This window comes from Heterodontus francisci, chromosome 47, assembly GCF_036365525.1.
Source record: "Heterodontus francisci isolate sHetFra1 chromosome 47, sHetFra1.hap1, whole genome shotgun sequence".
In the NCBI taxonomy this organism is placed as follows: domain Eukaryota; kingdom Metazoa; phylum Chordata; class Chondrichthyes; order Heterodontiformes; family Heterodontidae; genus Heterodontus; species Heterodontus francisci.
In genome coordinates, this window is record NC_090417.1 from 5,562,645 (window position 1) to 5,587,325 (window position 24,681).

The 24,681-nt window shown below is 43.2% G+C and overlaps 1 protein-coding gene and 1 long non-coding RNA gene across 2 annotated transcripts in view; one reads left to right on the forward strand and one right to left on the reverse strand.

Annotated features, from left to right (window-relative positions):
- Positions 1 to 24,681, reverse strand: part of LOC137357123 (electrogenic sodium bicarbonate cotransporter 4-like) — a 69,956-nt gene that overhangs the window by 1,124 nt on the left and 44,151 nt on the right. The window contains exons 14-22 of the mRNA XM_068023174.1: positions 21,325 to 21,525; positions 19,891 to 20,004; positions 15,619 to 15,780; positions 10,685 to 10,863; positions 8,862 to 8,934; positions 8,026 to 8,094; positions 6,997 to 7,170; positions 4,769 to 4,924; positions 1,137 to 1,233 (exon numbers count right to left, since the gene is read on the reverse strand). Coding sequence (XP_067879275.1) covers positions 1,137 to 1,233; positions 4,769 to 4,924; positions 6,997 to 7,170; positions 8,026 to 8,094; positions 8,862 to 8,934; positions 10,685 to 10,863; positions 15,619 to 15,780; positions 19,891 to 20,004; positions 21,325 to 21,525 — 1,225 coding nt within the window. The remainder of the gene's footprint in view (positions 1 to 1,136; positions 1,234 to 4,768; positions 4,925 to 6,996; positions 7,171 to 8,025; positions 8,095 to 8,861; positions 8,935 to 10,684; positions 10,864 to 15,618; positions 15,781 to 19,890; positions 20,005 to 21,324; positions 21,526 to 24,681) is intronic.
- Positions 4,811 to 9,180, forward strand: LOC137357124 (uncharacterized). The gene is made up of 3 exons (XR_010971143.1): positions 4,811 to 4,961; positions 7,005 to 7,220; positions 9,073 to 9,180. It is a non-coding gene; the product is annotated as an uncharacterized lncRNA (long non-coding RNA).

A 24,681-nucleotide genomic window follows, 5' to 3' on the forward strand; every position in this document is an offset into this window, starting at 1 on the left:
GATAAAAGGCTCTGAACCCAAAATGTTAGCTGTGTGTTTTCCCCTCTCCACAGATGTTGCCTGACCTGCTGAATATTTCCAATAGAACAAGTGTCAAATTCTGTTAATGCTCCTCTGAAGCATCTTGGGATTTTCTACTATGTTAAAGGCACCAGATAAATGAAAGTTGTTGTAGTGGAATCACATCAACACCAGCGTGAATGACAGTGTCAATTCATCTTGATATGAGAAAGCATGGGTGAGATAATAAGCTTTTTGAACATCACAATAACCCTGAAACCCAGTGCTGTGGATAATCTGATACGAGGGTGAGCAGTAAAGTGAAGTGATGCAGGGTGTTTGTGACAGATTTCAAGAATGGGTCCTGATACTTTGTTGAAGTAAGTCTTCCAGGGATAACTATCGCATAATTTTGGGAGAGGTCACAGTCTAATAATCCTACAACAAACTAGTTTTCCTATCTGCATATCTTTTGCACTATTTTCTAGTTCACCAAAAGCATGGTAGGCTGTGCAAGCTGCATGTTACTGGAGAACTTCAATCAGATAATTATTACTTTTATGAAATAAAGTATAATCTTCACGTTATGATCTAACTGTCAAAGCTTGTTCATCATTACTGGAAGTAAACTGATCTATTTAAGAAATATAATAATCATGAAGCCATCAAATTCTCATTCACTGAAACCTATTTGCAAATCCCTTCCAAAATTGAGTGGCAATTGTCAAGGAAGATACAATGATAAAATAAGAGATTTCACTTGCGCAAGACTTGTGAAAGCCATATCGAGGTAGCTGAGGCCAGCCATGGTAGTACTGGGCTATGATAGTAAGCTTCAGTGGCTCAATTGGTCATTTTAGCAAAGAGCCTGAGGAGCTACAGCCAACAAAAAGGGAAGTTGGGGAAGATGAACAAGGCAAAGAAATTGCTAAAATCAGGTAAGAAGAGCAATAATTGAGTGATTGTGCTGCAAGATTCAATAGCTAAAGTGGAGTACAGATGATTACATTGTTAAAGTGTTTTCATAAGATGAAAGTGATTATTGGCTTTAAATGTGTGGAAGAGACGAGTTGATTAGTTGAGTATCCAGTTAAGACATTTAATAACAAGAAGTTGTTGTTGAGCACTTTACTCACTAGCAGGGCCCTGCGAGCCATTTTTCTGTGGTTCAATTTGTTCCATGGGAATCTTTACTGGCGCTGAGGGAGTGCGACTCTTGGGCTGGAGGGAAACCTAGAATTTCAGGCAGAAGGTTTAGGACTTTAATAGATACAACATGGTTATCCTGAATTTGGTAACAAAGTGAAGTGGTGAGTATTTTGAAGAGTAGAAAGTCCTGATAATCTGAAGGTTTGTCCTCAGACTGTTATCGCTGAGCCAAGCTACTATGCTATGGGATGGTAGAAGGCAGTCTTGTACCTGTGATTCTTCACATGGCTAATTGATGCCTTTTGGCATGAGCTGTACACAATGCTTGTGGCAGCAAGATCAGACTGTAATCTAATTTCAGGTTTGGATGATTATCAAACTTTCAGGTTTGCTTTTTCTGTTGTGATTTGTTTCCCTTATCCAACTCGCCTTCTGATTTTATTTCTTTTCACCCCTTTTACTTTTGCTTCTATCTCAAAAGGGAGCAACTCATGCTGGGCTTTGATTTCATTTGTGACGTTGGGTTTCTGCTATCTTGTGGAAGTGGCCGTTCTTGACATGTAGGTCTGGACCTTTGATGATCGCCATGACAAATGTATTGGATTCAACCTTGTTTGATAGATACATTTCCAGCAGAGAACACCAGTTAGGTTCAGAAACTTGGCACTTCTTGTCTTTTTCTTAGCCTAAGAAACTGAAAGCTAACTGTAGAATCTTTGACTGAGTTTGGTCAAACACCAGGGACTGATTATTGAGTGCAGCCCATGTCACCTGTTGACATATTGGATGATTCCAATTGTCACGCTGAAGGACCTTGAATCAACAGTGGGGCCATATTAAGCTATGCCTAATTAGGACCTGCTAAGTTCAGGATGCCCTTAATGGACTGAGTATAAAAGAACAAAAGGCACTCTGAAAGAACTAGTCATTTTGTCCATTCTCCCTGCATTGACCTGTTTTAAATTTGTCCTTGTTCAAATATTATTCACTTCCCTGTTAAAAACAATTATGGACTCTGATTCTAGCATTGTTCCTAGTAGGGCACTCCACGTATTTACAACTCCCTCCTTAAGAGTTTTCCCTGATTTATCCCTTCATTCTTTTCATGATGATTATGAATTTATGCTCTTTAGTGACTGACACAATGATCAGTGGAAATAGTTTCTCCTGATTTTCTTTATGAAGTCCCCTCAAGTTCCTGAACGTTGCATAAGATGTTGTGAATGTTGCATAAGATGTTCTCTTCGCATTCTTCCAAAGACTTGAGCACAAAATCTAGGCTGATGCTCCAGTACAGTACTGAGAGAGTGCTGCACTAATCGGAGATGTCTTTCGGATGAGATATGAAACCAAGGCCCTGTCTGCTCTCTCAGGTGGCCATAAAAGATCCCATGGCACAACTTGAAGACGAACAGGGGAGTTCTCCCCAGTTTCCTGGCCAGTACTAGTCCTGGTCATTATCACATGACTATTTGAGAACCTTGTGTCTGCACGTTTCCTACTACAACAATGATTACACTTCAAAACTACTTGATTGGTTGTCAAGCACTTTGGGAAGCCCTGAAGTTGTGAATGGCACTAAATAAATGAAAGTCTTCCTTTTCAGTGCAATGAACAGAGCCCCAGTTTCATAGAATCGTAGAGTAGTACAGAATCGCAGGAGGCCACTTGACTCATCGAGTCTGCACCGGATCTTTCAAAGATCTATCCAGTTAGTGCTATTCCCCTGCTCTTTTCATATCGCTCTGCAATTTTTCCTGTTGTTTCTGTTTTGTTCCTCAACTGAGAGCTTCTCATGGCTGGGAACAATTTTCAAATAAAGGCCATGTTGTAAGATGATCCAGAAGTAGGTTTCAGGTCACCACTTGGAATCCCTTCACTGGCTGGGAACAGTTAGTTCATTTTCTTTACTTCTGAGTAAGGTAAAGTTCTGAACGACCTCACTTGTGACACTTTTCACAATCAGTTTTTACAGATGGTTGTGCAAATAGATGATAAATTTTAGTGAAATCAGTGGGCTCTCCTTGTCCAGATCAGGAAGATCCCAGGCTTTGTGGTAGAGGGTTACATGAGTTCACCTCTCTCCTTGGTGAGCAGAGGGGAAACGCCACCTGAGATTTGCACTCTCAGTTATCCAGTGATTGTGCTGAGGAATTCATGTGTGTCCATGTTACATGAGGACAAGATGAGTATTAGCTCTGAAGTGCTCATGGAAAATAACCTGCTCATACCCAGCACCAAGACTGAACAATCAAAAACAATGACTTGGGTGAGATGGTGGAGAGCTGTCAGTGACCATAGACCTGTTTCAAAATTTTTTAAACCACTCCCCCTCACTTCTCCAGCTTTGAGATGCTCCTTAAAATCTATTTCTTTGTCCGAGCTTTTGGTCACCTGTCCTAATATCTTCTTTGGCTTGGTGTCAATTCCTATCTGGTTCTGCTCTTGTGAAGTACCTTGGATATCTAACTATGTTAAAGTTGCTACATAAATACAAATTATTGATCTGTAGGGGAGGGAAAATGCATCAATAGTTTCTTTATAATACTTCAGTTTTAAGTGAGAGACAGAGTAATGTTACAAACGAGTCATTAACTTGTACTTAGCTTTTGATGTAGTGCTGTTGTGTGACCAGCAGAGTGCACTTTAATACAAGTCATGCTGCATTGACCGAGCCACTATCTTGCATGAAGAGATTTTCCACCCTCAGAAGCTTCAATTATTACACGGTTTACATAAAAACTAACAGATTCCCGGGAATAATTACGCACTGCAGTTTAATTTAGGGATCTGGGTTCCTCCTTTCAGATCAACCCTGGGTCTAATTTCCGAAGTTCCGAAGAAGGGTCACTGACCCGAAACGTTAACTCTGCTTCTCTTTCCACAGATGCTGCCAGAACTGCTGAGTGGTTCCAGCATTTCTTGTTTATATTTCAGATTTAATATTGGGGAACTATAAGCACTGCTAATTTTTGGGAACATTTTCACGTTTAATTTTATTTTAACAAATGTTGACTGCAAATGTGCTCCACCTGATTTACACTGAACAATTAATGTTGTGTTTCCAAAACATAGAATGATGATGCATTCAGATCTTCAACTTGATGGTGGATACATCAGCAGCAGCAAAGGCAGGGCCTGAACCTTGATGTTGTGTCCACGGTTGTTCTTTCATTGACAATTGGTTCAGCACAACTGTTTCAACAAGCACGTGCAAGATACCAAAGCATTGGTGCCTATCTAAGTCGGTGAGCTACAGTGCTCCCTGTGAATGTCACTCCTTAGTGGAAACAATGGCTCACATAATCATCCCTTATGTAGTTGTGCATTGAGTGTGCTGGTTGGGTTTTATGGTGTAGGCATGCTACTTGGGGTGTTGTCTAGCCTCACAGAGATGCAATTTCAATCTGATCAGCCTGAGGAAGATTGGAAACCTCACCCAGAAAATTTCTGGTGCTGTTACCTTTGGATGAAATGGTCATGTTAGTGGCAGTACGGTAATTGTGTGGTTTACTGACAAAGTGCTAATTGCTTGTTTCTGATCGTGCATCTACATTAAGAGCAGAGAGCAAATCAAATGGAGAAATGGTGAGTATTTCATTGCAATTGCATTGCTTACCTCATCGACACTGTCTCTGTCTTGGTCTTTGGTCTTTTTTTTCTTCTTGTCGTCTTCCTTTTTGTCTTTTTCAGGTAAGATGTCATCTAACCAAGCAAGGTCATGCTGGGAGAAAACTAGGTCCAAGAACTTCCGCACAAGAATGAGTGCAAGGATCTAGCATGTTGATGGAAATAAGTACAAGACTTTGCAGGTGAACATTTGTGCAAAACTGTTAGAAATCGCACAAGTAAATTAACATGGAATGCAATTCTTTGACAATCACAGTATTTGCAAAGAATTAACTTTTGCCAGACAGAAGCTTTTGCCAGTAAATTTTCCCACTTTGGTGTTAAGTGTTTGAATTCCGAGAAGCAAAGTTGAAAAGCTTGTGGAAGTGTGATGGTGGAGTGTGACATACAAAGACGGAAAGAGACTATTCAGGATGACCCACAAGAGTATTGTAGCCACATTCTTGAATGGAGCCTTCAGCTGTGGGTTTTACTGGTACCTGAAGTTGGCTCTGAAAATCTCCTTTCTTTTCCCAACCCTGACCTAAGTGCATTCAAGTGACTTGAAAATACATACTTGGCTCTGGCCATTTAGTGGCACAGCACTTGGGTTTATTAATATCCTGTGCCACCAGTCAGCCTCTGCAGAAGACTTTGAATCCTTGCTGTAGTGAGATCCTGTCTCACTGCTGCTTAATTTTTCTTAACTGTAAACACATGTTCCCAGTCCCTCTTCACCTGTGAAAATTAGAACAAGATTCTGGCAGACATTCTGAGCAAGGATGTCCACGATAAATAGAAAGAAGCAAATTGCATGTCAAATTGTAGAATCAATCCAAAACATCAAAATAAAAACTCTTCCTCTCAATCTCACAGCAAAGGGAAAAGTTCACACCCGTTTAAGATTGAGAGGAAGAATCAAATTATTTGTTGAACAGAGCATGTGTTATAACGCAACTATCCGAGTTTATGCGGCACCTTATCATGCCCTTGGGATATCCCAATGCTTCATCACAACCAATGGATTACTTTTCCAAGTATTGTTAACTGTTGTGCAGCAACATGGACAGTAAAAATATACTGAAGGTGAATAATGTTGCACATGGCAACACACTGAGGTGATGAGGATTCGAAGCAATCATACGGCACAGAAGGTGGCCATTTGGCCTATCGTGCCTATGCCAGCTCTTTCAAAGAGCTTTCCAGTTAGTTCCACTCCCCTGCCCTTTTCCCATAGCCCTGCAGGGTTTTTTTTTCCTTTTCAAGTGTATATCCAAGTCTTTTTTTTGAAAGTTCCTATTGAAGCTGCTTCCACTACCTTATCAGGCAGTACATTCCAGATCATAACGACTTGCTGTCAAATAAGAAAAAAGGTTTGCTCATCCCCATGCTTGTTCTTTTGCCATTTATCTAAAATTCCATTTCTCATGTCCATGCTCAGAAGCTACTGTCAGCTGCAAGCCCTGAAATGGCACCATTCTCTGATTTCAATGAGTGCCTCATGGCCTCATAATCTAAATATTGAGACCATTCCTACATTACTGTGTTTGGAAACAACATGAAATCTGGACTGGATCTGTGGTCAGTGTTAAACCTCCCTCTGAAGATATGAGTTTTACTTTCATGTGACTGGACTTCTCGAACAGTTCCTGGATGGCATTGTTCTGGCTATTTTTGGAGTCCATCATTGGTTAAAGACATGACTGTCTGTCTGCACCTCTGACCAAAATAAGGTGGTTTCTCAAAGTGTGATTCTAATTTTGGAATGTTTTTGCTTTCTAATTAACATCTCAAATTTAACATTCTCATCCTTGTGTTCAAAGCCCTCCATGGCCTTGCCTATCCCTAGCTCTGTAACCTCCTCCAGCCCATGAGAACTCTATGTTCCTCCAATTCTGATCTCATTCCCGAGGCCCTTCACCCCACGTTGATGGCTGTGCCTTCAGCTGACTAGACATCAAGTTCAGGAATTCCCTCCCCAAGCCCCTCCATTTCTCTACCTCCCACCCCTTCTGAGGTGCTCCTTGAAACCCACCTCAACAACCAAGCTTTTGGTGACTTTCCGAATGCCTCCTCGTTTGGCTCGCTGTCAATTGCTGTCTGATTAGGCTTCAGTGACGTGTTTTGGGATATTTTACGATGTTTAAGGTGCTTTATAAAAGTGCATATTGCTGTTGCAATTTAAATCTTACCTATGGAACCCTGGTAAAAAGTTGTAAAATACTGACAACCTCTTACCATGATAGGAAAAATGATTGCTGCTACAGTGGACTTCAAGATCCAGAGAACAGCCAAACAGATGACTTGCACCATGGTGAATAAGTGCACTCGGCGGAGTGGCACATGGCGAAGATAGGTGTAATCTGGCTGGTGTTTGGAGGGCATCAGGAATAGTTTGCACCGATCCCAAAACTGCAGAATCAAATTTTTAATGAAGACCAAAGTTTGAAATCATAATAAAGGTGAACCCACTTCAGATTTTTCATTTAAAAATAGTTTGTTTGATTGGCTTAACAATATCCTAACATTTCGTGTCATGACTATAAAGTAATGTCAGACCTCCCTCTGTGCACATTATATTAAAAGGTTTAAGCAGGAATAATGTGCAGCCAGAAATTGGATAACTGCTGACTGATGATCTGCAGCAGTGCAAGTTGTACTCCAGGGAAACCGTTCATCCTGGGTATGTGTTAGGGTCCATCTGGGGTTAAGGACATGATTGTCTGTGTGAAGATCTGACCCAAGTAAGTTCACTTATCCAAATACAACACGAATTTTGGACTGGTTCTGGTTTCTAGATTGGAGGATCTATGAACAGGTGTGCGCTTTGTTGTTGGTATTTATGTTATGATATATCAGTCAGAGGAGCCTAAGTGCAATAGCAGTGGGAGATGAGACATGTCATAAGTGAGAGGGAGAGGCATACATAAATGTTACATAAGGTTACATAGAGAGAAAATGAGATGGAAAAATGGTAGTGTATGAGAAACATAGTAGAGAGGAAAATAAGAAGACAGAATGAAAGATAAATGGACAGAAACCAGGAATGAAAGAACAGAGGGTGGGAGAGAAGCATAGAATGAAGCAGAGAATTTGTTTCTCCATGAGTAACATCAGAGGATGTCAATTGGTAATGAAAAACCTTGAGCATGTTTCTCCTTAACCATTTTTCCAGTGGTGGTAACGTGACTGATAGTTTAATGCTTCTGCTGCTTGTTCAAATGCAAATGAAAGAGAAGACTTAATTTAATTTAAAAGCACACCAACCTGAATACCATTTAAAGAGGCCACACCCATATAAAGGAAGATTCCATATAGCACTGCCATTGGTATGTACTGGGAATGAATAAAAGAAGTCATTACTATTAGATAGAAGTACATTCTGCTGCTTAAATAGTTTACGACTCAATAAAGTGATTAAACTGAGAGATTATGCAATTAAATCCTTAACACTCCCATTCCCAATCTGCGGCTACCTAATTCTCCACTGGTATAGTATACAACTATGCCAACATCTACTTTCAATGAGTGATAACAAACAAAAGAACTTGCATGAATATGCCTTTCGTAACCTCAGGATGTCCCAAAACAGTTTACACCAATGACTATTTTTGAAATGCAGTCACTGTTGTAATGTAGTAAACCCGGTAGCCAATTTGTGCAGAACAATGCACCACAAACAGTAAGGTAAGTAGTGTTAGTTGAGGGATAAAAATTGGCCAGGACATTGGGGGGAACTCGCCTGCTCTGCGTCGATAAGTGCCATGGGATTTTTTTATATCCATCTGAAAGGGCAGATGGGTCCTCGGTTTAATGTCTCATGCTAAAGGTGGCAAGATGCAGTTCCTTTCATTGAGTCTCAGATCTTGTTAATGAGAACATCAGCTAGTCAATACAGCAATTAATTCAAAGATGGAACAGAAGCAAGTGAACCAATCTCTAAGTCCATTTCTTGCTTGGATAACAATGAATAATACTATGGCAACCCTTGGCTCCATTTTAAAAAAGGTACTGACTCCTCTGCGATTAAAGAAAGCAAGTTTATGAAAAAGTGCCTTCTGGAACAGCTCAGCTTTATTACTAATCAGTCTGGTAAAGCTTACCTTCAGAATTGGAGCCAAAAACACAGAGACTCCTGTCAGAATGAACACAACAACGCCAGTGAGCCTTTGCTCCCTGGAAAAGGAAAATAAACATTTAGGTGCTATAGAATGTACAATAAATCTGAAAAGACTACCTTCTATTTCTTTATCTGTGTTGTATTTTATTTAAAAGGCAATCTTTTTTTTTCTCAACATGAATCTCCTGCTACAGCAACCAATGAATAAAGATAAATGGAATCATTTGTATGGATGGGGTGGACAAGTGAATGTTGTTACTCCCTTCACCAAACCTGCCTGGTGGCTTCATTCTGCACCTACCCTGGACATAGGTTTTCTGGTAAGAAGACAGCCAATCAAGTCGCTTGTTATTAGACTCGAAAAGAACCACAAGCTACATGTTGGAAGGTTGTTACAGGGAATGTTGACATCAAGGAAAATAGTTCTTAGGATGCTAATTGTCCAAGTATTCCATAGCATTTTGCTAAAGAGAGACTGCTAATTCGAACTGTCAAAGCTGACAAAGTCAACTAACAGAAGTTACTGGTACCTCTGCATCTTGTATAGTCCCATACTTAGTCTATTTAGCTGAACAATGAATGTTAGAGTTTAGGCTTTTGCCCAACATCATTACTCCAGTTCACAGCTAGATGACAGTTGCCATAATCAATCTGTCCCTTATTCAGTAAAATCTTCATCCTTATTCTCCATTATGCCGGGGTGAGCCTGTCCAAGTTTAATCATTCACCCCTAATTATAGTCTATCATTCACTAGAGAATGTGTAGGATACTCACCACATTCACCTTTCATCTCAGAATGCTGAAATTAGCAAATTGCTACACTAATATGTGGATTAAACTCACATGACAAGGTAAAATTATTTGGTCAGGGTTTATTAACTTCTGTATATTCTTTAAGAAGTTAAGAAAATGACACAGAGTTACTAATATAGTACTGTAACCAAACTTGCACAAAAGGCAGAAAACTGCAAAAGCTGGAAATCGGAAACTAAAACAGAAAAGGCTGGAACCACAAAGCAGGTCGGTGGGACCTCTGAAGAAGGGCCCTCCTCGGAATGGGGAAAGAAACAAGTAATTTGCAATAGTAATGAATGGGACTATAACAATGTAAGGGGACTACTGCCATGAAATGGTTTTCCGTGCAGCATTGACTGCAAAGGAAAGTGTGTCGGTGAGAACAGCCAATAGCAGGCACTTAACATCAAGTTCTCTCTTCCTCTTGGGGATTTTCATGGATGAAGTCCTAGAAATAAAAAGCGTAAAGTTCAGGGGATCCTGTTTCACGCACTTCTATAAAATTGGACTTGGGTTAGACTTGGCTTTTATCTGTCTTTTGTGAGTGGTTAGTTGTCAAAAGAGCTAACGACAGAACCTTTTCTATCTGTCTGTTCATCATCACAATGTAAAGTGGATATGTTGAATGGAGGCCTTTGCCAAAGTCTCTTGTGCAACTTCCCAACTGCTCACGCTGCATAAAGATTATATTCATGGGATTCTAAACAGGGCCCTTTAAATGAAAATCCTTTGCAAAAAAATCAATAGAAAACCTTGACTATGCAATAACTATGCTGGTTATCAATTGATTTTGGTAACTGACTGCAGAGCCCCCTTAGCTTGAAGGAATTTGCCAGTCATGTGAGTTTATTGGAAAGGAATGTTTGCAGATTGGTCGGTATTTTACAGTTACGAGACATGACTAGGAAGCTTCGATGGAAATCAGCCTCTGACCTGTCCAAATTTGGGATCATCTTACCATGCAAGTAAAACAAAAGAGAAATGAAGACAGTAGCTCTGTGCTCACGTACCTGACCCCAAGGAACTGTGGTTGCTCTCCTGGTGCACTCGTTTCTGTTTCCATTTTTAAACCATCAATGTGAGCAATGGAAATAACAGTTGCTGCTACGTACCATGGAAGGCCCATAAAAGAACAAATTGCCAGTAGAAGACCAACCCAGAACAGATCTAGGTGGTAACCAGCTCCTTTCTGCAGCACAGATAGAGAAATAGTTTAGTTCACCTAAATGTTACACTGGTTCTGCACAATTTTCATTCAAGACTTAAACTGAAACATGTGCTGACTTGGTAAATATTACTTTATGAAAATAACAGACCTTTCACACTCATATTTGATGCCCCATATCATTTCGAAAATTGCTTGGCTAGAACCTGCTTGGGATCCAATATTTCACATGAAACTTGTTGATGTGAGAACTATCATCTTTACCAATCATGATGTGAAGGGAGAGAATTGTGCACATCCCACACTGAATTTTTGGAGAATTGCACCCAACGGGCTGAATCTAATGAGCCTGCCGCTGTTCCCAGCGGCAGGACTAGAAATAGGTGCCGCTCCCAGTCGTCACGTGGGCGGCCACCCCACCACGATCACATGGCAAAGGCCATTTTGCGTAATGGAGGCGCAGGGTCCGTCCAATCACGCACGGGGGCAGGATGTGAGACACTGAATACGGTGTCAGATAAATTCAGAGCAGGTGCTGGCACTATATTTAAAGCCCTGTCAGTCCTGCTTGCATTGATTCCTTGTACTCATTTGCTGCTAGCTTATCAAAACTGAGCCCCGTGTTGCAGTGACTCTGGGCCCCCCACGCCAAGGCAAACTCCGCAGAATGACAGAGGCAAGACACAGGGTGGGCCCACAGTTTAGCGATGCCTCCCTCGAGATTCAGCTCCAGGCTGCAAGGGAAAGGAGGGCAGTTCTCATCCCTAGCCATGGCCTGACCAAGCAAGCCTGGATGGAGATTGCTGAGGAGGTCAGCAGCTGTGGGGTCACTCCCCAGAACTGGGTACAGTGCTGCAAGAGGTCAACGACCTCCTGTGTTCTGTCAAAGTGAGTACTCCACACCTCTCTCCTTTTTCGTGATTGCAAGTGGCTGCACAGGAGGAAGCAGGACATGGGGAGGGAGACACTACAATGGCGATGGCAGAGGGAGTTAGGCATCGCTTCATCTTGACAAGACGCATGGCTGCATCTCAGCCACAGGCCGCCTTCTTTCACAGCTCACCCCCATTAACTCCCCTGAGAGTGAGGATTGGCTTCCATTGACCTGCAGTTCACTTCTGGAAATCCACATCATGTATGTATATAATGATGAGATCTGCACAGTCTAACCCACACATATTTATGTTCTCTCATGTAGGTCAGCGTCCACAGGAGACTCAACCAGAATAGGGACAGCCGTCCACCTCTGAGGAGGAAGGGGGAACACTCAGAGGATGCACCGTACCATGACTCTCCTGCATCTTCCACCAGCGTAGATACTCTCACCTCAGTGGGTCTCCGATTGGCATTAGATACAAGGCCACAAACTGGTGAGAGCGCTGCACGTGTGCCAAGCAGATGGCTGAGGCCACTGACAGTTGGAGGGCTGTGGTTGGCCAGGCTCATGCTGAGCCCAAGGATGATGACGAGCCTCTGGTGTTGACAGCACAGGGCATGCTGGAGTCGCAGAGAGAGGTAAGGCAACATCTGGCAGAGATACCAGAGGCCATGACCAGCCATGAGTGGATGATGGAGCAGTCAATTCATGCCATGAGTGTTGCCATGTCTCAGGCATATCAGCGCATGGCTTCCTCCATTGGCAAAACTCATGGAGAGTCAGATCCCACAGATGTGCACAGACCTGCACACCATCACCTCGGCCATGATCTCAACAAAGCATTGGCAAGGTAAGAGAAGGAACAGGAGCCTGGAGTCCTCTCCAGCTCCTGGTCATTCTCTGATGAGCAGGGAGGTTCTGCTGAGTTTTGAAAGGGAAGAGGAAAGGTGGACTTCCACAGCTAGGGGCTCCTTGTCTGGGCACCGGCTCCATAACCTCTCGGCCAGTGAGCCGAGCTCCAGCAGCCGCGACACCTGAGGAGAGTGCTGCACCTGAGACCCTGATCCTCCTTGCAGAGCCAACAATGGCCTCTGCACCCTGCTCTTCCCCTATGCAGTGATGGACATGGCTGCCTAGCTGTCGCTGCATTGAAGCCTCGCCTTGTGCCATGAGCTTTTAATGGTCGGGAATCCAAAGGCATGTGAGTGATGCCTGCTGTCTACTTAATCCCAAGTCCCCATTGAATTAGATGCAAATTGAAAACATTTTTTTTATTCATTCGGGGGATGTGGGCGTCAGTGGCAAGGCCAGCATTTTTTGCCCATCTCTAATTGCCCTTGAGAAGGTGGTGGTGAGCTGCCTTCTTGAACCGCTGCAGTCCATTTGGGGTAGGTACACCCACAGTGCTGTTAGGAAGGGAGTTTGACCCAGTGACAGTGAATGAATGGCGATATAGTTCCAAGTCAGGATGGTGTGTGACTTGGAGGGGAACTTGCAGGTGGTGGTGTTCCCATGCATTTGCTGCCCTTGTCCTTCTAGTTGGTAGAGGTCGCGGGTTTGGAAGGTGCTGTCTAAGGAGACTTGGTGCATTGCTGCAGTGCATCTTGTAGATGGTACACACTGCTGCCGCTTGATGGCACTGTTGATGACACCTTCCATCACTTTACTGATGATTGAGAGTAGACTGATGGGGCGGTAATTGGCCAGGTTGGACTTGTCCTGCTTTTTGTGTACAGGAAATACCTGGGCAATTTTCCACATTGCAGGGTAGATGCCAGTGTTGTTGCTATCCTGTAAAGCTTGGCTAGGGGCACGGCAAGTTCTGGAGCACAGGTCTTTGTACTGTTGCCGGAATATTGTCTGGGCCCATGGCCTTTGCAGTATCCAGTGCCTTCAGTCGTTTCTTGATATCACACGGCTGAAGTCTGGCATCTGTGATGCTGGGGACTTCAGGAGGAGGCCAAGATGGATCATCAACTCAGCACTTCTGGCTGAAGATTGTTGAAAATGCTTCTGCCTTATCTTTCGCAGTGATGTGCTGGGCTCCCCCATCATTGAGGATGGGGATATTTGTGGAGCCACCTCCTCCAGTTAGTTGTCTAATTGTCTACCACCATTCACGGCTGGATGTGGCAGGACTGCGGAGCTTAGATCTGATCTGTTGGGATCTGTCTATCGCATGCTGCTTACGCAGTTTGGCACGCAGATAGTCCTGTGTTGTAGCTTCACCAGGTTTTGACAACTCATTTTGAGGTATGCCTGGTGCTGCTCCTGGCATGCCCTACTGCATTCTTGATTGAACCAAGCTCCTGGCTTGATGGTAATGGTAGAGTGGAGGATATGCAGGGCCAAGAGGTTACAGATTGTGGTTGAGTACAATTCCGCTGCTGCTGATGGCCCACAGAGCCTCATGGATGCCCAGTTTTGCATTGCTAGATCTGTTTAAAATCTATCCCATTTAGCACGGTGGGAGTGCCACACAACACGATGGAGGGTATCCTCAATGTTAAGGCGGAACTTCGTCTCCACAAGGACTGTTCGGTGGTCACTCCTACCAATACTGTCATGGACAGAAGCATCTGCGGCAGGCAGATTGGTGAGGACGAGGTCAAGTATGTTGGTCCCTCACCACCTGCCGCATACCCAGTCTAGCAGCTATGTCCTTTAGGGCTCAGTCAGTAGTGGTGCTACCGAGCTACTCTTGGTGCACTCTTGTATTAAAAGTAAGTGCTCAACAATTTAAATACATTCCTGTCGCGTTGGGTCAGTGATTCCGCTTTGGTGTTTTCCCACTGCTTACTAAACCTGGAACTGACGTCATGGTGCCAGATTTCTGGGCGGATGCTTCCAACAGGATTCTCCATCCCCCCCACGCCACCTTTCCTGTTCCAAACAGCTGCACTAAATATTCAGCCATTTATCTGCTGCAAAAGGTGCATCAAGCCACCTTTCTATTCATGAGTTAAAAAGGTGAGAAGGTGTAAAAATAATTCAGGAGTGTGTGAGTATTCAAGTCAGGAATTTTTCATTTAAGTATTTTTTTGAACAAAAGACAATTATTGTGTTGCGTCAGTCCTGGATCACAAGCACATAACCTTTTCCAAAGCACAAAATTGCAGGTTCTCCTGACCACTTGCACACTATGGTTGTAGGTTTAAGAAACTAAAACCTTGTTTCTCTGTGATGTCACGGATGGAGGTGAGGGTTTGACGTGATCGGCACCGGGACTGACAACAGATGGTCAAAGCAAGTTCTGGTGGATATCAAGGGGCCTTGTGGCCCAAGGCTAGAGGCCTGAAGAGGCCAGAAGGATGAAGGTAGCTTGTGACTGGACCCTGAATATTCAATAAAGGAGAAGAAAGTGGGTGGGCTTTAAGGATGGGTGGAGTGAAGACTGAAATAAATATACAGAGGGTGGTGGGTAAAGAAAAAGGAGTTGGGGGTAGTCCCAGATCCAAACTTGAACAGGTCTGAAGTTCGAGAGGCAGTTTTAGCAGTGGAGAATGGTGGGGGAGTGAGGAGTGGGCAGGGGAACGGACAAAAGTAGCTGATATGCCCTTCTGAGCTGGGACAGCCCCATCAAGGGATCTATGTCAGCCAGATCAGAGATAAACATCATGAAGGACTGGTTATCAAAATTCCTAAATTGATGAAAGGCGAAAGACTGAAGAGATGAACTTCAAAAACAACGTATTTACCAGGTTAGTCAAAAATATTGATTGAAAACCCTGAATTGCCCACAAGTTAACTTAGTCCCATTGCAACACAGTAAACCTTTCTGCTTCCTGCAGGAATGTTATTGAGGTTTCAGATAGTTGCACTCCTTATCCTTAACCATCTGTTGCTATGGACCCAAAGCCTTTGTAAGTATCCTGTTTCGCATTTAGCAATCTGTCACCTACCTTTAGTTTGTGCTCCTTCCTGTTGACAATTACGCCTGTGATTTGTTGGTCCATGAAGATCAGGATGGTGACTAGTAGAGCAGGTAAAGCACTGGCAAGATAGATCCACCATGGGTTTTTACCAAAAGGAATAACAAACCACCCTCGATCTGAACGGGTCGGCTGAAGGGAAAGGTTTGAAAAAGGTGGCTCTTCAGTTAATGTGTATGTTTTTCAGCCGTGATCATGAATTGTAACATTTTACAACATTTAGCTTTGCCTGAAGTTCTTGAGATAGTACAATACAATAAGACAGTTGAAAGCCTATTGAATTACTGAGGTTATTTTGGAACATTCTGAAGTCTGAATTTTTTGGAGGGGCCACAGAATTTTTTGCCCATATCGGGCTCTGGTTCCAACAGTGCTGGTGGACTCCCAGAGCTTTGAGATGAACATCAGGAAGCTATTGGAGTGTGATGGAGGTGGGGATGCAGCAAGTTGTTTTATCTTCACCAAACTGCATGTACGCTATTAGTGGAAATTGCTAGATAATGATTGGATAATAACCCCTCCCAGAAATGCAGGTGAAAGGGACCCAGTTTGTCTGAAAGGCATGCTTATGGTTCATTCCTCTCCAATGTCCTTGGTATGGCTGCTGACTGCTGCTATTTCTAGTAATTCACAGGAAAAATGCACCTTACTCATTATATTACAGTCCTTCAGAGCTCCATAAGCACAGTTCTTCAGACAATTGGACACCCTCCTCCCCTTCCCTTCCAACCTCCTATTATTATAGTGTGAAGTTGAAACCTTTAGGTTTTGGTATATGAGAGCTTCCTGCAATTCGATCTACTTGAAATTGTTAACCACCATCACCTCAATCTGCCCTAACTGAAGTATCCTAACCTGAAAACAAGACCATTGTCGAGCATTAATTTAACCCACACTATTTGTGACTATTAAGTGCAATTCCTATGAAGTACTTTGCTATTTTCATCCTTGCATTTTTTTCCAAGCCATCTGAAAATTATATACATTTCAGAAGAGCTTATTGCAAGGATGCAAGCAACTGAATTGTATTTTTCCCAGTGTGTCTGTTCCACACTGTAGATTGTCAGAGAAGCAACCATTAATCTTAACCCAATCTATCCAGGGGGCCTAGGGATTTTTCTTGTCACAATTACAACATCAGCTGAGGAGTCAAATTAATAGCTGTTGCACAGTCACTTCATGTATAGAACTACGTCAATATGTGTTCGAAATGAGTAACTGCTTTTTGAGATCACCTTCCAGGTTCACATTCCAAGAGCAGGATTTTCGGTTTTGAGTCGGGTTCCCAACATCAGCATTAAATGGGGGTGCCGACCCCACACTGTGTGAAGAACAGTCACCCGGCAACCATTTTCCCTCAAATGGCCAGTTAGTGGTCAGAGGATGTGCTTGCAGTCTAATTATGGATGGCGGGCAGGCCCTCCAGCATGGAAGGAGCTGCAGCCTGCTGTCTCAGCTAAGAGAGAGAGGGCGCCTCCATCTTGAGGCATCTCCTCAGCAAATTTTAAAACTTTTCAATTAAAAAGTGGCCACAGCTGCCAGGCCACCATCATGGAGGGGGAGCCCCTGCATTGTGAGGCCTGTGGCCAGACAGGCAGGGAGGACTTCAAAGTCTGTCTGGAGTGCTGGCTCCAGTCTGCTGCCGGAAGGCCGCAAGAGACAGCTGGCCTGTTCTCGACGTCGCGAGGGGATCGCAGGCCGGCAGGAAAATTCCATTCGGCCTCTGGTAAGTGACCTTAATAGGCCATTTACTTACTTTAATTGGCTACCTGTCGCGTGCAGGCGAGTCGTCCTTCTGCCCCGATCCCAGGGGTGGGATGGTGCCAGCAAACTAACATGCAGGGCGAATATGCCTCCATATGGAATCAAAAATTCTGTCCTAAATGTCTCTGTCGGCCTTCATTCTAGTTTCGACTGCCTTTTTGTTCCTGGGCTTTCCCCCAGTTTTTTTTTTTGCCTCTCCCAGGAGATTACGTGGCTGCTTAGGTAGGGGTGGGTGGGGCAGAGGTGAGTGTTTAAGTAAGAATACTCCAGGCATCACAGGAATAATGGCCTTTCCTGTCTGTCATTTTTGTATGTTTGGAACATAAACTAACAATTCTGAACCCAGTTTGTTCAGCGTGTCCTTGAATGGAAGTGAAGAATTGACCAGTCAGAGAGTTTCCCAATATAACTTGAACAGTTAGCTTGGTAATTTATCTGTACTTCAACAGGTGTTAAAATGAAGACTTGGTGCAGTCTCCTATTCAAACCCAATTTTTCCCAGATCCTTAAATTTGTTGAACACCTTAGCTTCCGAGTTTCCTTTTACTTCACAGTATTCAGGCTTTTGAAATGCACGTTTTGTGTCACCTAATTCTTACTTTACTTGATCTTGTTTTCTCCTATTCTTTCTAACCTTGCTAATGGTCACCACAGGTCTTGAACCTTCAGTATGCTACCTCAACAAAAATCATGTAAAAGGCACACAATGATTTCCTCTCTCGAAAATGTATTGTGCTGAAAAGAATAAAAGAATTCTCCACACAACATCTGGACAGCATAACATACCCTCTTTTAAGTTTGAAAAATGACAAACTTCATATAGTAGATGTGGAGGTTGAAATGGTTTCGAAACTAAATTGCTTTTGTTTAAACATTTAACCTTTGAGCACTTAAGATGCCAAAAGTCATTATTAGGAAATGGAACACAATCACTTGATAACATCCAGCTTGAACATCCAACTTTCCCATTCTCAAATATGGCTTGAGGTTAGATGCAGAAGAAAGATGCATTTATTTGTATAAAATCCAATCTCTACTAAATAGCTACTGTTGCTAGCATCCAATTACTATTCTTGGTATCTGGCATCCTTAAAGTCAATGAAATTGTGTTGAAATATGAGCAGTTTTCCACTCCAGTTCGATGCCTATGGATCAAGACTAATTCAATAGATGTGGAATCATTATAATCAGCACAAAGTGCACATCCATCTCACCATTGAAGGCTTGATTTAAACTAGGGCCTGGACATGAAAGGACAGTTCCATAAGCCAGTACACCACTCAAACCATTTCCTAATTATTTGATTTATCATCTTGTAACTGAAAAAAAACCCTTGGGATTTACCTTCAGCTCAGTAGGCACTTGAAGTTTTGGTGTGTTCAGTCCAAAAAGCATATCAATCCCAACAAAAATCAGAATAGACGTGAAGATAGAAAAGTCACTGATAAGTTTCCGGAGCTAAGATAGACCCACAGAACAGATGGCAAAAACATTCAGACAGAGGTATCACATAAGAAGAGAATAAGAATCAATGAAAAAAGAAAGAGGCAGAATTAAAATAAGTATTTTCAACATTGGTTAGAGGAAAGACGTTGCACTTCATCTCAAATAATGTGACTCACATCAAATCTTCCCCTGTTGCACCAGGCTCGAGTAACGATGATGTTTAGTGTGCCAAAAAATAATCTTGAGATAAATGTTAGGGAGAAAAAATTCTTGAGTGCATCAAGATTGTTGGCTGTTATGTGAACATAAGGAACTGAACGAGAAAGTTGACCCATGTTCACTCAGTGAACTAACTGAAAGACACTATTATTTGCCCCCTCTCACTTTGCATCGTTCCACTGGATGAGCAAGTGGTCAGGCTGAGGTGAAGCAGTTACTGATGTGAACAGGGACTTGATTGGAACCTAGAACTGCCACTGTTGGAAAAACAAAAATGTGTTCTTTCCTGGTTAAATGAAGCTCCTGAGGAGTGCAGTATGTTTGGCTGCCATTTCAGGTCTCTATACTCTGCGACAAGCTGCTTAGCTGGTGTCAGCTCCACGGCTTTTCTGGCAGAGCAGAGCATGCAAAAATTTGTGCCAAGCCCAAACCTATCCAGATTGGCCATCCTGCTCCACCCCCACTCCCACCTCTGTGCCAGACAGGAGATCCATGGGCTATGTATGGTATATGAAAAAGCCAATGCTTTTCTGATGGAGGATTCAAATGACTAAGCTGAACAGTAAGCCATATGGGAGAAGAGAAGTTACCTTAGTGAAGAATTGAAGGTTTCATGATTTGGCCCTCATGACTCGGAAATGAATGGAAGTCAACAAGCCCAATGATTTATTCAGTGTGGTACCCTATTCAATATGGTACTGTGTAACCTAGAGTGCATTTCAGCTTCAAAAACAGTTGGGAGGATGCCTTCTAAACTATGCACAGCAACAGGAAAATAACTATAGATAGTAAATAGCCAAGTTCTATTCAAACCTTGATTTCACTGGGGACATGCAGTTTGGGTGTATCCAGTCCAACAACAGCATCGATTCCACAGAAAACAAGGATCGAGATGACTGTGGAAAAGTCAGTGATCAGGCTTCGGATCTGATGGAAAATAAAGGGATGAGTAGACATGGGGAAAGGAGACAAGCAGGGAAGGAGATAGACACATGCAGGGGTCAGGGTCACAAGTGCAGGTACAGTGCTGAAGGAAAATAATCTGGGTTGTAGCCCTTGCCGATACTCCAAGGTGAATGAGGGAGGAGCAGAGTGGCTACACAGACAAACTCAACATGGGAATTGTGAAATGTAGTTAAAACTTTTAAAGCTAGAAAAAAACTGGACTTTATCTCCCACCCTTCATTGACTTGTACCTACCTTTTGAAGTGACCAGCAAAAGGACATTCCTTTAAATTCCCATGCATCACTCCAAGTGCAATTGCTAAAATGAGTGACATGCCATAGTATTTCATTCCTATGCTACTCAAATAAAGGCCTGCTACCTGACCCAAACTCGACGGGAGCCGACGACATGTGCAGGGTTCGGGACGGGTCGGGCCGGATCAGACACACACTAGCACCACCTCAGGTAAGTGACTCTAATGTTAATTTACTTTTTGGACTTTAAAGGTGTTTTTGCTACTGTTATTTTAAGCTTGTGCAGGTAAGGAGCAAAGTGAAAAACGGAAGGTAAGTTAACTGATGGTCGAGTCAGGTCAGGTCGGGCGCAGGAAAAATGGAAGGACTCGGGCCGGCTCGGGCTCGGGTTGGGTCTCATTTGCAAACCCGAGCAGGCCTTTATACTCAAAGATGACTTCAGAATTTGGGACGTGTGCTCTGTTTCATTTTTGAATACAGATACAATACATGTTTTTTGACTGCTTTAACATGAAAATGAAAAGTATTCCATTTCTAATTGACACTGGAAATCAGGTTGACAGAAGCTGGATTGTGAATTTAAACCTCACTTCTTCAAAGCAACTTTCTCAAAAACTTGGGAAAACAAAATTGAAATGAATGATATTTGAACACGGACAATAAGCGAGTGGCACATTCTGCACTTTTGAAGCAACTCCAAGAACGTTTAACAAACCTGATTTAGTGCTTGTCGGCAAGACACTTTCCAGCCAGTGGACTAATTCTGGTGCCCTGTTTTTGCTGATTCACATCATGGCTGTCTTGCACAGATAGACAGGACGTTGATTCATGCCTCTGTACAAAATTAGTGCCAGTGTGGGAGGTGCCTGGCTTTCAGGCCACTGGGGTGAGGAAAGACCTTGGGTTCACATTGCCTGCCGATTTAACAGGCTGGAGATACTGTTAGATTGATAGAGACCCAACAAGAAGGAGAAAACAATGGCCTAAGGAAGAGAGAGGTGAACTTGCACAGTCTAAAAGCCACAGGTGTTTGAGCAGAGCACTTACCTTGGTAGGAAAATAATGACTAAACTTGAATTTCTTGAGAGACACAGTCAAGGAGTAAGTACCAAAGAAGAGGATGAAAGACATGAGAGCCAGGTCTGGAACATACTTGCAGGACTTTCCAACTAGGTTCCCACCATATTTGAGGCATTCCGTCTTGCTGAGCTGACTCCAGTCCAGTACTGTGGCATTGACAACATTGTACTTGGAATAGAAAGAAGAAACATCAAGATTCTTTAAGAAAACTCTCAACTGATATATGCATTATCTGGGCTATACAAAGAGTCAAACTCCTTTTGCTTTAACCAGCTTTGTTAGAAGCTCCAACTGCACAAGCAGTGCAGCCTCCCCCACTATACAACACTTGTATAGTGTCAGCTGTGGCTCAGCGGGCCCCAGTCCAGAGACTTGAGCACTTCATCCAGGCTAGTCTTCATGGTAGTACTGAGGGAGTGCTGCAGTGTTGCATCTCTTGGATGAAATGTTAAACCAAGGCCCTGTATGCCCTTGCAGGTGGACAGCAACAACAACAACTTGCATTTATATAGCACCTTTAATGTAACAAAACACCATAAGTGTTGTACAGGAGCATTAGGAAATGGAATTTGACACAGCTAAATAAGGAGATATTAGGCCAGGTGACCAACAGCTTGGTCAAACAGGTAGGTTTAAGGAGAACAACGAGGTAAGGAGACAGAGAGATATACGGAGGGAATTCTAGAGCTGAGGGACTAGGCAGCTGAAAGTATGGCCGCTAGTGTTGTGGTTCCAATCGGTAATGCTCGAGAGGCCAGAACTGGAGGAGTGTAGATATCGAGGGGTGTTGTAGGACTGAACGGGATTGCAGAGATAGGGAGCGGAAAGGCCACAGGGCTATTTGAAAACGGATGAGAATTTTAAAATACAGGCGTTGCTTGACTGGGAACCAAGGTAGATTGGTGAGCACAGGGGAGATGGGTGAACGAGACTTGGTGAGAGTTAGAATACAGCAGCAAAGTTTTAATGGCCTAAAGTTTGTGGATGGCAGCATGTGGGAGGCTGGCCAGGAGTGCACTGAAATAGTCAAGTGTAGAGTTAAGTCTACTTGGCAACAACCTGCTCACTAATGCTCAGTTTGGGTTCCGCCAGGGCCACTCAGCTCCTGACCTCATTACAGCCTTGGTTCAAACATGGACTAAACAGCTGAACTCCAGAGGTGAGGTGAGAGTGACTGCCCTTGACATCAAGGCAGCATTTGACTGAGTATGGCATCAAGGAGCCCTAGCAAAACTGAAGTCAATGGGAATTGGGGAAAACTCTCCACTGGTTGGAGTCATACTTAGCACAAAGGAAGATGGTGGTGGTTGTCGGAGGTCAATCATCTGAGCTCCAGGACATCACTGCAGAAGTCCCTCAGGGTAGTGTCCTAGGCCCAACCATCTTCAGCTGCTTCATCAATGACCTTCCTTCAATCATAAGGTCAGAAGTGGGGATGTTCACTGATAATTGCACAATGTTCAGTAACAACTCCTCAGATACTGAAACAGTCTGTGCCTGCATGCAGCAAGACCTGGACAACATCCAGACTTGGGCTGATAAGTGGCAAGTAACATTTGTGCTGCACAAGTGCCAGGCAATGACCATCTCCAACAAGAGAGAATCTAACCATCTCCCCTTGACATTCAACAGCATTACCATTGCTGAATCCCCCGCTGTCAACATCCTAGGGGCTACCATTGGCCAAAAACTGAACTGGAGTGGCCATATAAATACTGTGGCTACAAGAGCAGGTCAGAGGCTAGGAATCCTGAGGCGAGTAACTCACCTCCTGACTCCCCAAAGCCTGTCCACCATCTACAAGGCACAAGTCAGGAGTGTGATGGAATACTCTCCACTTGCCTGGATGGGTGCAGCTCCAACAACACTCAAGAAGCTCGACACCATCCAGGACAAAGCAGCTCGCTTGATTGACACCCCAGTTACCACCTTCAACATTCACTTCCTCCACCACCAATGCACAGTGGCAGCAATGAGTACCATCTATAAGATGCATTGCAGCAACTCGCTCAGCATCCTTTTACAGCACCTTCATAACCTGAAACCTCTACCGCCTAGAAGGACAGAGCAGCAGATACATAGGAACACCACCACCTGCAAGTTTCCCTCCAAGTCACACACTATCCTGACCTGGAACTATATCGCCGTTCCTTCATTGTTGCTGGGTCAAAATCCTGGGACTCCCTTCCTAAGAGCAGAAGGACTACAGCAGTTCAAGAAGGCAGCTCACCACTATCTTCTCAAGGGCAATTAGGGATGGGCAATAAATGCTGGCCTTGCCAGCGACACCCACAACCCAAGAACAAATAAAAAAAGTCATAGTTGAGAGTTTCAGAAGCAGATCAGCTGGGTCAATGTCGAAATTGGGCGATGTTGCAGTCTAGGCGATTATGAGGATGTGTAGCAGGAAACTTATCTCAGGGTCAAATATAACACCAACATTGTGATCAATCAGGTTCAAACTCAGACTGTTGCCAGGGGATGCCAGGAATAAGTGGTAAGAGAATAGAGTTTGTGGTGAGGACTGAAGACACTGGCTTCTAACTTCTTAATATTTAATTGGATGGAATTTCTGCTTATCCAATAGTGGATGTTGGACAAGAAGTCTGACAATTTAGAGGGAGAGAAGAGATAGAGCTGGGTATCATTAGCAGACATGTGAAAATTAATGTCATGATTTTGGATGATGTCACTGAGGGGAAGCGCATAGAGAATGGAGAAATAGAAATGGATCAAGGATAGATTGTTGGAGGACACCAGAGGTAATGATGCAGGAGCAGGAAGAGAAGCCATTGCAGCTGATTCTCTGGCTGTGACTGAATAGATAAGCATGGAACCAGGTGAATACAGTCCCACTGAGCTGAATGATGATCGCTAGGCATTGAAGCTGAATTTTGTTGTTAACTATGTCAAATGCGACAGACAGGTAGAGAAGAGTGAAGAAGGATACTTTATCTTTCTCACAGTCAACTGAAATGTCATTTGTGATTTTAGTAAGAACTGTTTCAGTACTGCGGCAGGGGTGAAATTCATTTCAATTGATTCAAACAAGGAATTCGAAGAAAGATGGGCACGGATTTGGGAAGCAGCAACATGCTTAATGACTTTGAAGAGGGAAGGGAGATTGTAATTGTGGTGGTAGTTTGCAAGGATGGAGGATTCAAGGGTTTTTTTTTTTAGAGGAAAGGAATGATGTCAGAAGATTTGAAGGAGAGGGGGGCAGTACCATTAATAATATCAGTTAAAATGGGAGTCAGGAAGGGAAGTTAAGTAGTCAGCAGATTTGTAGAAATAGGGTTTAAAGAGCAAGAGATGGGTCTCATC